At 36.6% G+C, this 15,424-nt stretch overlaps 1 protein-coding gene across 4 annotated transcripts in view; it reads right to left on the minus strand.

The window, feature by feature from the left end:
* SLC2A13 (solute carrier family 2 member 13) overlaps positions 1 to 15,424 on the minus strand; it is a 140,286-nt gene that overhangs the window by 56,669 nt on the left and 68,193 nt on the right. For all 4 annotated transcript variants that reach the window (XR_015798225.1, XM_088152458.1, XM_088152410.1 and 1 more), the window contains exons 5-6: positions 10,730 to 10,893; positions 9,084 to 9,204 (exon numbers count right to left, since the gene is read on the minus strand). Coding sequence is in view for 3 of the 4 variants with exons in the window: in XM_088152458.1 (XP_088008584.1) it covers positions 9,084 to 9,204; positions 10,730 to 10,893 (285 nt within the window). In the remaining variant the exon portion in view is untranslated. The remainder of the gene's footprint in view (positions 1 to 9,083; positions 9,205 to 10,729; positions 10,894 to 15,424) is intronic.

The following is a 15,424-nucleotide window of genomic DNA, read 5'->3' on the forward strand; positions in this document are numbered from 1 at the left end:
CAGGCCATAAATCACTTTTTCCAAGACCGTCGTAACTTCAAACCATCATTAAATGAACTGCTGTTAAGCGAAGACTACCTGTAATAATAATAAAAGTACCAACAATACAGGGCAGGAAAGGAAAAGAAAATTCCCAACTGTTAGAGACATGTCCATAAAAATGGACAAGTGATCAAATTCAGTGAGTTTATTCGAGCAGAAATATAGGTTTTGTGTTGCAGCTCAGATCATTTTCCATTTTCACCTTCCTTTCTTTCCTGCCTTGTGTCAACCCTTGGAGATGCATGAATGATGTCAAGGATAACTCCTATGTATTTAGTTACAAAGCTTTTGTAAATCACACTGAAAATTTTCCATCAATTCTTATTTTCTGAGCCTAGATTTTATAGAGTTTAAGAAGTCCTTTCTGGCAGGAATATAGAAACAGTATTTTAAAAAAGAAATAGCAATTTTATTGCTCGGTTGAGTTTGAATGTATAAAAATAATTATAGCTGAATGATATATCAACAATCCATTTGCAGCTATGAGTTCTTTTGTTCCATTATTTAACAGTAGAAATGCCATAATTTACTTGAGTTAATTTTTCCATGACAAAAGGGACAGATAAATCTCCCTAATTTTAGAAATTTCTCTTACATTAATCAAAAGATGTTAATATTGAATAAAAAATTACCAGGTGTGTTATTAGAATCCAGTATTTTAGAAAACTACTGCAATCACTCAGTTTTCTTTAAAAAGGTTTCAAGTTCATTCCGTGTCTTCATGCAGTTTGTATTTCAAAACTTTTGGGTTCCTCTGGATGATTTTAGGGTAGTATTTGCAGTATTTCTGAACTGGCCCTAAGCACATGTATCTTATCTTATCTGTGCTGTGCTTGTCTGATCTGTTATAATCTATCCATTTCTTTGAACAGAAGGGTACTCAAAAATATCATCTTTTTATCAGTGATTAAAAATGCTTCCTTCCCTCCATGTTGTGACTATCCTAAAAACTGTATTTCCTATTTATTTCTAAAATGTCAGGTGCATAAACTCTTTTTTGTGTTGAAAGATGGTCTGCTACCCTCCAGAGTTTTAAATTAAATTAGAGATTTAATAGAGAGAAACATGCTAAAAGCTCGGTTAAGGGCTAGAACCCCAAAACAGCTTTTACTGCTTAGCTAATTTCAGGATTTATTATAAGGTCATTCTTCAGCTCTACAGCATGAGCTTCCCAATCAAATTTTAATTACATTTTGATTACAGCAAGGGGAATGGCTTGAGCATGCATATGTGCTTCATGTTAAGATTTCTTTTGAACATCTCTGGATCAAATTGTTCATTTTTTAGCTATAAGGTTTTAGTTATAAAAGATGTTTTTATATTAGAATGAAACTCAAAGTATCTTAAAGGACCCTCATCCAAGAAAAGGATAACTTTTAAAACATTTATCATTTAAAATGAGGTGGCCAATCATTTTAGTCCTGAAGTTTCAGAAACTGAAGCTGCAGTTTCAGGTTGCATGTGGTTGAGGACCACACACACGTGTGGAAACTAACACACGCACACACAAATCCTCCACCTCCTTATTGTGGTACGGAAGAGAGTGTATCAGTGCGATCGTTCTTAAGTCGCTGTTTCAGACAATTTGAATGGCAAGATCACACTAGGAGGTCTGATAACAACAGGGAGGTGAGCAGCTTACCTGCCATCTTCTCCAGCAAAACCAAACGCCTGGCAGCAGCAGGGAGTGAGGCAGGAAGGCATTTTGGGAGGGTAACATCCTCTTTTAACTATTACACTTTGTGCAAACCCAATTTATTATCAATCTGCAGAATTAAGAAAATGGTTTAAAAACCTATTCTAAACCATGACTTCTTTTGAGCTTTCTGATTAATAAATTTATAGACACTCAATCTTTTGTAGCATGTAAATGCTTTTCTTAGTCTGTTTAGGCCAAATGGGTATATCAGTGGCCAGCTTCTCAGTTAAGGCTCAGTGATTTAGGCTGAAACTATATTTCTTAGGGGCAAAACAACATTGAGCATAGTGATTTGTTACTGAATAAACAATTAGCTTACCAAGGCAGAAATCAAAGGAATTTCTCACAGAAGGAGGGAAACATGGGGTCCTTCTGGGTACCAAGTGTTCCTGAAGGCATTTCCCTTGGCGAATGCTACTGTTATGCTTTGTACCTTATTTTATTTTTATTTAAAGATTCATCTAATTTAAAAAATGGGGTGCTATAAAACAAAGCACCACTCTCAAGCATAATCTTCAGAAAATAAAAATGATGGAAAGGTTGTAGCCAAATTCTCTCTCTGGATGCATGCTAGAGAAAAAAAGGCAGAGGTAACAAGGTAGAGATCATCTACCTTGGGAAATGGGTGGGGACAACCTGCAGATGTCGGTAAATTAGTGTTTTGAAATTGGCCATGCCCCTATAGTAGCCATTTGTAACAGCAGCCATTACATGCTCCCAAAATTCCTAGGAATCCCTGGTACTAATCGTGGTTTGTAGTTTGACTATACTGTACAAACAACAATATATTACCCTCTAGTTCTCTCAATATCACTGAGATATTATATAAAATACAATTAAGTATCCATGTCTTAATTTCAAACAGTAATGAGAACTGCTATGACTAGATTTGCAAGGCTAATTTTGTGAAGATGACTCAGTCATTGATGAACTCCATTAACTGTATATGCTGGAGCAACAGATTGCCCTTTTCTCCTCATATGAACTTTGCACAGAGTAGATTCTAGAAACAGTTTGATTTAAAAAAATTAGTAGCAATTCTTATCCATGTAAGCTTTGCATCTAATTAAAAATAATATCTGGGTTGGCTATTTTGGCAATAAACACTCAAGAATACATAATCAATAGAAATTTGCATTTTTATGTAGACCCTTATAGAACTGAATAGCAAATACCAAGAACAACATTAAAATGTCTTATAATTGAGAAAGTACTGTTTGCTTGTGTCTAACCAATAATAAATAAATATAATTGCGCTAACTTATAACTTTTGTGGACTCTTAAGAGTCCCCTGGACTGCTAGGAGGTCAAACCAGTCAATCTTAAAGGAAATCAACCCTGATTGTTCATTGGAAGGACTGATAATGAAGCTCAAGCTCAGATACTTTGGTCACCTAATGCGAAGAGAGGAGTCTTTGGAAAAGACCCTGATGCTGGGAAAGATTGAAGGCAAAAGGAGAAGAGGACAGCAGAGGATGAGATGGTTAGATAGCATCAATGAAGCAATGAGCATGAAACTGAGCAAACTCAGGGAGGCAGTGAAGGACAGGAAGGCCTGGCGCAATATGGTTCATGGGGTCACGAAGAGTCGGACACGACTTAACGACTGAACAACAACATAACTTTTGTGAGATATATCAGTTTGGATAAGAGTACAGTTTCATCCTTGCATATGTCCACAAGAAATTAAATATTCTTTTCCATACAATATTTCAGTGTTATTACTGGTCAAAACTGGGACATGTTTCATTTAATAGGAAAAGCATTTAAAACCCCTGTTATTTCACTTAAGTAAGTGAATTAGATTTTTCTAGGAATCTAACCAGTAAGGAATAAAGACAACATGTTCTCCCTTGTTTCCGTCTTGCAAGCAACTAATATTTAGTGGCATTCCAGTTCTAAATGTATAGGCTCTATGTAGCAATTATGGCTAATAACTCTTCAGAAAGATTCTCCATGTATTTGTCTGATTGCCTTTTTAAGCCATTTATTCAAGCTTCTCAACATGTCTGAGGAAATTGGCTCCATTCACCATGTATTCCCTGAAGTACTGAACTTACTGTCCAATTTATTGATCAATCCAATTTCAATTTAATTTATTTCAGTGAATGTATAAGTCTCCCTTCGGAAACAGAAGAGTGCAGGATGAAGGCCTCGTCATTGAAAGTTATGGACCTGTAACACAGGTCTAATACAGGTTGGTAGACTAATGTTCTTCAACTTCCCAGTCTATGCCTACCAGAGAGTGTGGCCCAAAGTCCTCTAGCCACTTTCTCTGTGTAAGGGAGGCCTAGAACCTAGCTCTCTTCACTCCACGATAAGCATTTTTACCACTATACCATATCCATTCACTCACTCATTCATTCATACATACATACATATACACACAAACTTTAAAAAAAGGCCAATGTGGAAGCAGAATAAGTATTCTCCATATACATTTCCCACAACAGATAACCATATTTTTCCTATACTAGAATGCTCTAGAAAGCTAAAGTTGAATAATAAAATAATTCAAGCCCATTTCATAATGAAACATTCAAACAGCAGCAGAAAGCAATACACCAGGAAAAAATGGACAATTAAAAATCCAGCAATTCAGAAGGCTTTACTGGGTTATATTTATGCCAATCCAGGATGTTTATGAAACTGCACACAGCTCAAACTAATTTTAGCAGATTATTTTATCTATGGACTGATCTCTCCTACTAAGTGCCATGCTATCAATAAAATAGTACAGCCCAACTAGTAATACAGAGGCTTAATTCCATCCAATGAAGAGCTATCAGCTTGACATAGTTGCAGATGTAAGCATGGTTTCTATCTATTTCAACTTCATTAATGAATGGCAAACCAAAAACATACTAACATATACTGCTAGCTGATGATATGGATGTAATCTCCACAATTCTTGCTGATCCATTAAGATTTCAGGTTTAATTTTTCTGCTGATTTACTCCATAATTGGAGTCTTCTTTTAATTATCTATAGACTATGTTTTAAATTAAAGAGTTCACATTTAATATATTCCTGCAATTTGCCCTTAAAATAGCTTACGTCTGAACAAAACACATGCATTAAATTGCTTTTCTAAATTGTGCAACCAACTAATCACCTGGTGCTGATTCTGTTTTCAAGCTTAATTTAGTAATACTGAAGCAATCATATACTAGGGGTACAAGAAGCACAAAATGAGAATTACACTAAGCTTCCTTTAAAGAATAATCATGGAATTTTGTATATTACATTGGTTTATAAACACACTGAATCTATACTACTGTATCAACTTGGCAGTTAGTGTGCATATAGAAATATGTACTGTTACTTTCATATGACTTTATGAATCATAAAGTAGAAGGAACTATTTAGGCCATCAAGATCAATTCAGTGGAGGAATCCAAATTAAAGTATTCTTGACAGATGATCATCCAGCCTCTGCTTGAAAACAGCTAGTAAAGAGGAGCTCATGACCTCCCATGCTAAACAGGTTTTACTATCAAAAAGCTTTTATTATTAGGAATATTTTCCTATCTTTCAGCTGGAACCTGCCTTCCTATATGCAAATAGTTATAGTTGAAGAAGCGAAGGTAATTGTGTTATCCTTGAGTTTGGGATATCCAAAGGAGCAACAACTGAGAAGGCAGATTTGCATACTGAATAACAGATTTTGAAGAACTCAGAGACTGGATCCTGTAGCTTCAAATCCTTTAGGAGAAAAGTGTCCAGGAAGAATGGAAAACCAATTCTGAATATGCAGTCGCAAATAATTCCCACAAAAAGCAAAATGGAAGAAATCTAAAGAGGCCAGCATAGATATATGTGGAGCTCTCTAAAATGTTGACATTGAAAAGGAAAATGCACAGGAAATAGAAGGAGGGAAACATAACCAAAAAAGAATACAATGGAGTACAGTATTCAGATCCTGTAGGAACTGTGTCATAAAGGCTAACGCTCAGAATAAGCCAAGTCATTTTGCAAGAGGTATCAGGAACAACAAAAAAGTTCTCTTTGGGGATGTTACAAACATTATTATGCCACTGGGGGAACAAGGAACTGCAGCTTAGGATAGTCAAGGAAGATAAAAGAAAATTAGCAGGATCAGATGGATTGCATCCTACGGTACTGAAGGAACTAGTAGAGATGATCACAGAACCGCTCTCAGTAATTTCTGAAAAATGCTGGAGCACTAGTGAAGTTCCAGAATACTGGAGGGGAACAAATATCACCCCTATCTTCAAAAAGGGGAAGAAGGAGAACCTGGGAAACTACAGATTTTTCAGATTTTTTTATCTATATCTATATCTATATCTATATCTATATCTATATCTATATCTATATCTATATCTATATCTATAGAGCATGGTTTTTGAACAGAGTATCAAGCAGCCCATTTGTGAGTATCTGAGTAGGCATGCTACAATTAACAGCAGCCAGCATGGGTTAGTCACAAACAAATTATGCCAGACTAATCTTATCTCCTTCTCTAGTAGAATTACTAGCTTAGTAGATCAGGGGAATGCCATAGACATCCTACCTAGACATGAGCAAAGCCTTTGACCAACCGCTTCATGATATCCTCCTTAATAAAATGGTAAAATATAGATCCACTAAAACTCCTCTTATAGTAATAACAGCTGAATGACTGCACCCAAACAGTGCTCATTAATGGCTCCGTTTCAGCCATTACCTCAAGAAACTATCAAGTGGACTCTACAGGGCTCTGCCCTGGACCCTGTGCTGCAACATTTTTACAATGACTTGAATGAGACACTTAAAAGGACACTTATAAAGTCTGCAGATGACAGGAAGCTGGGAGAGGTGGCTAATGCTTTAAATGAAAGAAGGTTTTTTTTAAAAAAAAGAATCTAGACAGGCTTGAACAGTGGGCTGGAATGAACAGGATGGAATTTAACAGGGAAAAATGTTAACTTCTACATCTGGTTTGGGAAAACGTACAGCATATGATGGGAAAAGCATGTCTTGGCAGTAGTACATCCTACATATTCAACTATCTTGCTAATCAGAATGTCATGGGTTACATTTTCTGATGTTTTCCTGCAGTCAAGGCATATAACATTCTCAACATTCCCAAAATATGCTAAGGAAGTTCTGAAGTCAAAATAAAAAAGTTAATCTGATAAGACTTGTGATTTAAAAATCTGTGTGCTAAGAACTAACAATCATTATATTATTTTCAATATCTATTAACAATTTTTACTAATGACTTCTGTAAAATGTTCTAGTTTTATCAGGAAGGATACAAAGGTGTGTGTGTGTGTGTGTGTGTGTGTGTATCTATCTACCTACCTACCTACCTACCTACCTATCTATCCCCTTTTATTATTACTTGGCAAAAATGTGTATCTTCTCTAAAATCTCTAGCATACACTTACCCACTAAAATAATCAAGCTATTCAAGGGGCAGTTGTTTGAATTCACTAGCCTAGGGCCCAGATGAAGAAAAGTACCATGCTTAAAACATTATTTTTACTGTAAATACATTTAGGGCAGCCATCAAGTTCAATACTGTATAGTCAGTAAGTAAACACATGCATTCTGCACACCAATAGCAAGAAAACCAGATCATATCCTCATCATTTATATTATCTATTCCCATGTATTGATTATTTCTTCCTACATGGTAACACAAACCTGAAGGGACATATTGGGAATAAAAAATGGAGATTTCTCTTGCCCTTTTCCATATACTATTACAAGAACCAAAGAGGTCTGCATGACCTACTTTTGCAATAAGCCCAACGGACACAAGCAGATAAGAAAAGCAGGTAGAGTTGGTAGTAGAGAAATAAACAACAGTTTGTTGGATCACTATGAGTCACTAAGTGGAACACACCAGAGAGCTGAGGAACAGTAGAGCCAATACAGTTAATATGAACCAATTATTAGTACTTCATATCTTGCGGGGAACACCCACACACAAGATATAAAAATGTAAGATGTAGGCATAATTTCCCTGTTGCATGTTTAGGGTCTTGGCTAAACCACCATCCAGCCAATCGCCTCACTCACCATAAAGTATGATGATTTGGCCTCTCAGTTATGGCTATGACGTCTGAATTTGACATATGTCATACATCCAAAATGCATCTACTAATTGGGATTAGAAGACCACATAATCAAAAATGTATTTCATTTGGATGAACTTTATACAACTAATTCAAAGTGCTCCAGTTTTTTGTTTTTGTTTTTTTACTGGAACACTCATGAAGCAACATCAAAACACTACACACAAATTGACCACAGAAGCCTACAAGTTGTGACTGAATTATACTGTAGTATTTCTAAACACATATCAAGCTTTCTGTTTCTGTTCATCTACATTGTGTGTGAAATTAAATTTTCATTTTATCTCCAACTCAAAATATGCTTGTGTTTTTCTGCAGCAGACACTAAACACTTGCATTTTCTCTCCATTATATGACACAGCCACTTTAAAACGTTATGTAGAGTTTATCTGGACATTGTAATCGGTCATTATAGATTTCAGTTCATCTTACTACTAGTCATGGTGAATAATAAGTAATAAAGTGCTTGCAAATAAACAGAAACTCCTGGGGTGGAGTTTTGCTCATGCAAATTACACCCCGCCCCAAAAAAACCTTTACCCCTGAAAACTATATGGAACAGCAATAATGTGAGAAGAGAAATTAGACAAAACATGTACTTAGGTAATGAATTACTCTGTTATCTATGACTATTTAGGAATCTTCTACAAAAAGGCTTCATTTAATAGCCTTGTAACTATTTCACCCCAAATGGCAGTTTTGAGTACAGGTGATCCCCAGGTTAAGAACGCCAGGTTTACAGACAACCCATACTTACGAATGGAGCCTACTGCAGCAAAATTTGAGTTAAATACACAATGATTCAAGTTAAATACACAATGATTTGAGTTAATTACACCACACTACTTATACAGTATTATACAATAATACTGTTCCGGCTTACGTACAAATTCGACTTAAGGATAGACCTTGGGAATGGAACTCATTCTTAAACTGGGGACTACCTGTATTATGTTAAAATGAGTCTTCGTTTTACACTTTTTTGTTGTTGTTATTGTTGCTATTTTTACCATGGAAAAAATAATTAGGATATATTTATCTAATATTTAAATAGTGCCGATTAATATTCAAAGAGACATCAATATTGCTCCTTGACTCATCTCTTCTGGAAAAAAAATAAATCCCTAATGGGTTGTGAACCCAAAATCCTTGACTAATTGTAAATTCTTAACTAATACTAATATTTATTATACTGTATTTAACTAGAACAATTGCATAAAGATCAACGGTTTAATGAATATATCAAGACAGCTTACCTATATTTGGTGCAGGTGGAGTTTTGGCCTGAAGGGCTTTCAGGGTTAAGAGTAACTTGCGGTGAAACTTGAGCTGACAGCAAAAACCCCAAAGCTAAGATAACAAGTGCCACAGTAGTGCCTATAAGCAAACAAACAAACAGTTTCATTCTAGAATACAGAACAACACACACACGTGTGTGTGTGTATTTATAAAGATAGATATCACCAAAAAACCAAATTTGAGAGTGCATTTTAACAGAGGTGGCTTGACTTTGTCCAGTTTTAAGTTCAACATCTGTGCTCTGAGGCCAATCTTGTACAGTATAATGTTGAAGAAGACTTCGTAACATATGCTTCAGAACAGTTGCAGCACAACAGAGGAAACAAACTTGCTACTTTTGATTAAAATGCCTCACAAACCTAAAAGACTGATATCAATATGGGCCTCAACTCATAAGAAAAGTATGTTATCTGAGGAAAATGGAAGAGTAAACCTAATGCAAGATCTCTAATATCGCTATGTGAAATCTGCAAGGATTTATTGATATGTTCATAAACAAATCCATACAAATTAACATGGAAAATATCTCTGTCCCAAGACACTAATATAAAATATATATTTGGTTAAAATCTGTCCTTCAAGTGAGCTCAGGTAACTGAAATCAGTGACATCCATTTGCATCTCTGAATCTGCCAATAATTCAACATCTCTACTATCAATGGAACAGTTAGCAATTTTTTTTGTACTTTTACCTTAATTTAACTGGCTGGTTCAAAAGATTAATTGCCAGTCATTGGGAAGAAATGACAGGGCTCTTTGTCAGTTTTATCAGGTATGCTTGGACTCTCTCTGAGCGTTGCCTTCTCTGGCAGAAATGAAAGGAAGCTGGTGGATTTCAACTAAATCATGTAAGGCTGAGCTGCATCCATTTCAAGGAAGTTAATTAATCTTTCTTAGAGCCCATAAAAGCCTGTTGCATATAATATTTAATATTCAGACTGTCAAGATAAGTGACATAGTATATGTGATTTGGCATTTTAATTTTTCTTTTCTTTCCCCATATTCAACTCTTTGTGATTACTTTCAGACTGGAAATCTGATGGTAAAGGACCAAGATGTCCTCAAGTTTTACTTCTATTGATTTTTAAGATGTCCTGGGAACCTTTCCGATTGAAAAGTGCAGGATAAATGCATGAAATAAAATTACTGCTATAGGAGCTAAAATGTTTCTGAAATGTATGTGCTGCACCTCATTTACATACTTAGTTTACAGTAACAACAGCAATGAACAATATCACAAAAATTACAATGACAATTGTTAAATTTAAAGAAACAAAAGCCCAAGCAGACAATAACTATATCTGAATGGCTTAATTTAACATGGATTATGGGTATCCTTGTGCTACCTGTTCTAATTAAAAATAAACATATCACAGTTTATTTCATTGCCCATCCATTGTAGACTTCGTAAGTTTCCTTAACATTTTAAAACATATGCAAAAGTATTCTAGCACTTCGTCCCAGAACCAATGACACCTCTTCCACTTCTAGATGCTATCATCCTCTGAATCACATCAACTTCACTGAAGTTAATTACTACTACAGTCCATTTTCAAATACACTTGTTTGCTCCTTAGTCCATTTTGATAAGGTGCAGCCATACCTGCTAAACTTCCAAGTGTGAGTTTGCGACGGCCTACTTTCTCTACAAGCCAGACTCCAACAAGAGTGAAAATGAAATTCGTGAATGCTGTAACTGCAGCAAGCCAAATTGCAAGTCGATCATCTCGAACACCTGACATTTGCATAATGGTAGCACTGTAGTACCTGAAAGATAAATAACATTAAATATGAAGTATATTCACTGATTTGGACGATGGCAATGTGATAGATTGGTCTTTGTTATGGAGAGTAATACATTAATTTTTTTTTTTTTCAGGCTGTTTTCTTTTGGGTGACACTAATTTTATGCTCTGCCAGATACCTTGATTGGGGAGACACAACAAATTTGCTCCTTGGAAGATTCCGGCACTCTAGCACATGCCTAAGATGTATCTTTCAGTATCTTTCAGTTCTATTATTTCAAGCAATCTGTGGGCATAACACTGGAGATAGAACTTCTGAAGAAGTCTGACACATTAATGTAAGTAGGCAGCATATTAAAGGGAGGTATTTCAAACTAAGCATTCCTCACTGAATTTAGATAGCTGTTAATACAGTACCACGAGGTTCCGATTTGGAGTAGTTAACAGGCACTAAACAAGAGTTTTAATGCATTTGTAGTCCATCTGCAGTCCCTATTTTGCAGCTCAACCTGTTTCCCCAATCATGCCTTGAAATCGGCAAAATTGCCTATGTTCAGTGGTGTGAATGTTTGCATTTTCTTTCCTCAAATAAAGGTAGAAATTAATATGTCATTACTCTACTCCACCCTTAACCATCCCCAACCCCTTACAAAATTTCAGCCTGGCCCACCCAATGACAGAGTTTGATCATGTCACTGGAATGCTCTCTATGGCCTCAAAGGCCAGCCTGCCTGCCAGCCTGCCTTCCTTCAAATATGCCCTCCCAAATGAAAAAAAAAGTGTCTCCTGCCCCTGCCTAAACTAGTTTGCAAACTCTTATGACATAACAAAAACAGTTAATGTTTTATAATGACAATCCATGAGCTGTACTGAAATGAATGGGTGCAGTGAAAGAGAACAAGTGTTACATTTGGAGAACCCATTTTAGTGGTTGAGAAGAATTTTCCAGTTTTATTTCTTCTGTTGTCTGTTTTTTCCTTTTTTTCAATTTGAAGGGCCACACATTTTTTTAAGTGGGCAAAGTGTCTGCAATGCCCTGGAAGACCAAGCCAAACATTTTTTTTTTCACGAGAGATGGGGACAGAAGTATTCCAAATTGATATAGATACACTTTGCTTAGCAAAGGCTATGCATTTCCATTTCCATTCTTATTTTAAAGAGACCTGCAAAATATATTCGGTTAAAAAGCAGCCTTTTGCCACTGAATTTTAGCAGCACAATTTGGTATACTCTGGGAACTACCAGGGCATCTCTGGCCTGTAGGCCCAAGGTTGTCCATTCCTATTTACAATTTATACATTTGGAGGTGGGCTTTTTTCATCACTGCCCCATTCTTGGAACTCCCTCCCAGTGGAGCTGTGGCTTGCTTCATCCCTCCTGTGTTCAGGCAAACAAGTATAGTAATTAAGGTAACTGTGTCTGTCTGTCTGTCTGCCAGTAGCTCTCACCATCCTACACAGCCCGTGAGAACTCTGCTGAGGTCCTGAATATACACATCCACTATTTTTTTTAATCCATTTGCGCAGATGTATCCTTTTGTCACAAGATTCCCTCTGCTGGTTTAAGTCTACTGTAGTAGTTACACTGAGAAATACAGAAGTACCGTACCTGGAATTGTTGTTAACACTTTTCGGTATTCCTAATTGATTAGGTAGCTTGTTTATGGTTATCCAATTACTCAGCATAGTTCGAACACACAACCAGCTTTCAGCCAACAGCATTTCCAAAATATAAAACACACATAAATGACTGCATATATGAAAATACAGTCACTACCTTTAGTTGTCTCCAGTTCTGTCCAACCTAATAAAATGTTTTGAATTATTATTAGCCATTGGCAGTCCCTGAACGGTTAATATCTCTACTAAAGATGTTTTCTCTTTTTAGGTGTAAAGCTAAAAATAACAGACATTATGAACCTCTGATGACGCTTCAAATTCCTTCAACTGTTTACACATCAGGTTGATTGGATGGAATGCCTTAATAATGGACTAAAGTAAAAAATTAAAAACAGGTTGAATATAGCAAGCAGCAGCATTCATAATGAAATAATGACGCCAACTAAGGGATCAAGGTAACGCTCATGGCGTTTGAAGACGGATCCAGCATGAAAAAAATCCTCTTACTTTCAGAAATATCTAGGTAAAGATTGCCAGGTTATTCTGATGGCCCCTTGGCTGTTCATCAAGGAGATGGGCAAGTGGGAATCTGTAAACCTTGTTACAGAAGTGAAGAAAGGCAATCTACAATACATTATTCATTACTTTCCCCCTCCTTCTAAGTTTTCCATTTTTTTCTCCAATCAGGAAGCATTTCCTTAGTTCCTCTGAACTATGGGAGCAGAAGTAACAGTAATTCACTGCTTAGCAAGTATCAAGAATCCCTGGATTTTGTATGCTTCTGCAAATGAATCAAAACCTGCATTAGGGAAATATCAAGATGTTGAGAGTAACTCTGCAATTTGCAGGGCTACCAAAAAATTTAAAATTTTAAATAATGCGGGCATCTCTTAGCGTGCCCATGTGTCACCACTACTGCATGAGCTGCATTGGCTGCCAGTTGGCTTCCAAGTGCAATTCAAGGTGCCGGTTATTACCTATAAAGCCCTGTATGGCAGTGGGCCTGGATATTGGAGAGACCGCTTATCTCCAACCGTTTCTGCCTGCCCAGCATGTTCCAGCAGAGGGGGTGCGCCCCAGGTCTCCTCCATTAAATACTGCCATCTTCCGGAACCTAGGAAGCATGCCTTCTGTTGCGGCCCTCACCCTCTGGAGCAGCATCCCCCCAGAGATAAGGATGGCGCCCTCTCTCCTGGGGTTCCAAAAAGCTTTGAAAACCTGGTCTTGGTCCCAGGCCTGAAGTTGATGTTTATTATTTGTTCAGTGGACCCTGTTTTGTTTTGTTTTGTTATTTCTGCTGCCCATTAGATTAATTTAATCTGGGCTTTCTGTGCGATTCAATGTTTTTAGCTGTTTTTATGTTTTCCCTAGTTTTGTATGCCACCCAGAGTCCATTGGAGTTGGGTGGCCAATAAATTTAAACAAACAAACAAATAAATTAGAATGCACAGGAAAATGCAACAGCTACACAGGAGCCTATGGCTATGTCATGTGAATAAATAGTAAATAGGAAGGGTTAGAAAATGAAATTCAACACCGGCAAGGAAGATGGAAAATGCAATGTCAAAAACATGCAAAGAACTATCCAAAGAGGAAATGTCTTGGTTCATACTGCAGAGAGCCTTGTTTTTAAGTGAGCCTGAGAACAGATCAGACGATTTTATGTAGAAATCAATCAGAAAGATCCATGATTATAACAGCTGGGATTGAACACAATTGTATTCATCCCAACACAGGGAGAAAAGCAGCTAAATGAAGATAGAAAATTACTGCTGGAGAGAGAGAACAAAGGAGGAAACCATTGAGAGACTGAATAGAATGAATAGTTGGACCTCAGAACAGAAGCACAATAGACACACATTTTTATAGCGCCTCATTTGATTAATGCTTAATGAAATAATTGGCTTGGTAAAAAGTTTTATAACCTGAACATAGGATTTCTTAGTTGGTGACCTTGGTTCACTCTTTTCCTCCCGCTTTTATAAAGCATGGTTTTTCTTAGATGTTCCACAGAGATTTAAAAAAGACTATCTTGCCAGCAGACTCATAAAACTAAGAGATAAAAAGCAATGGATTCAGGCATTTATTCCAAACCATTTTTCCAACAATCGGATGACATAGCAGCAGCTACACAAATCTCCCACTCTTTTTTGGGAAAGAGTACAACAACAACAAAAACCACATAAATTGATTATCTGAACAATATATAATTATTTTATACCACTCAACACTAGGCAAACTGGAAAGCAGACCCCCTTAATAGCTAGTGTAATTTTCTAATTTTAAACATGTAAGATTATATGCATATAGACCCTCATTTCCCTTTGGGAAAAGCAACACTATGTGAAGCACAGAAAAAGAGTGAGAAGTAGGAAGCAAAAGAAATTAAAGGCAGGAGGTAAAAGAGAAGGAAAGGAAATCACACATTCACCATACATCTCCATTTATTTTTGCACTTGTGGAACATCCTTGTTTCTACCACATCCGCATATTATTCATCTATCGCTTTTTGTTCTTGAATCGTCTCATTGCTCTTTTTTCAAGGGTCTTATCAGGCTGCCCCTTTATTTCAACCCATCACTTTTGTGAAGTTTGTGAATGGGAATTTCAACCCATATATTTGTGAATGAATGAATGAATGGATTATTACTGTCATAGAACAGCATCCTTCATATATTTGTCATGAAATTCAATCCTCGTTCTTTTTGTCTATGACCACCCTTGATGCACTTCTATCGTGCTGGTCACTTACTTTTGTTCAACAGTATCCAGAGGGTGAGAGTCCAGTGGGTCAGTGTGACAAAGCAGCATCACTCCACCACATTGCAAGCCCAACACCTTTTCACCTTTGTTACGATGTCCAAAAAGTACAGAGCTTGTTTTGTCCATTCATTCAGCACTCGCTCATCCTTAACCCTGTCTCCTTTTGCTTTA

This window comes from Python bivittatus, unplaced genomic scaffold (assembly GCF_059951505.1).
Source record: "Python bivittatus isolate LINGU-HERP-01145 unplaced genomic scaffold, Pbiv_v1 ctg000010_np1212, whole genome shotgun sequence".
NCBI lineage: Eukaryota > Metazoa > Chordata > Lepidosauria > Squamata > Pythonidae > Python > Python bivittatus.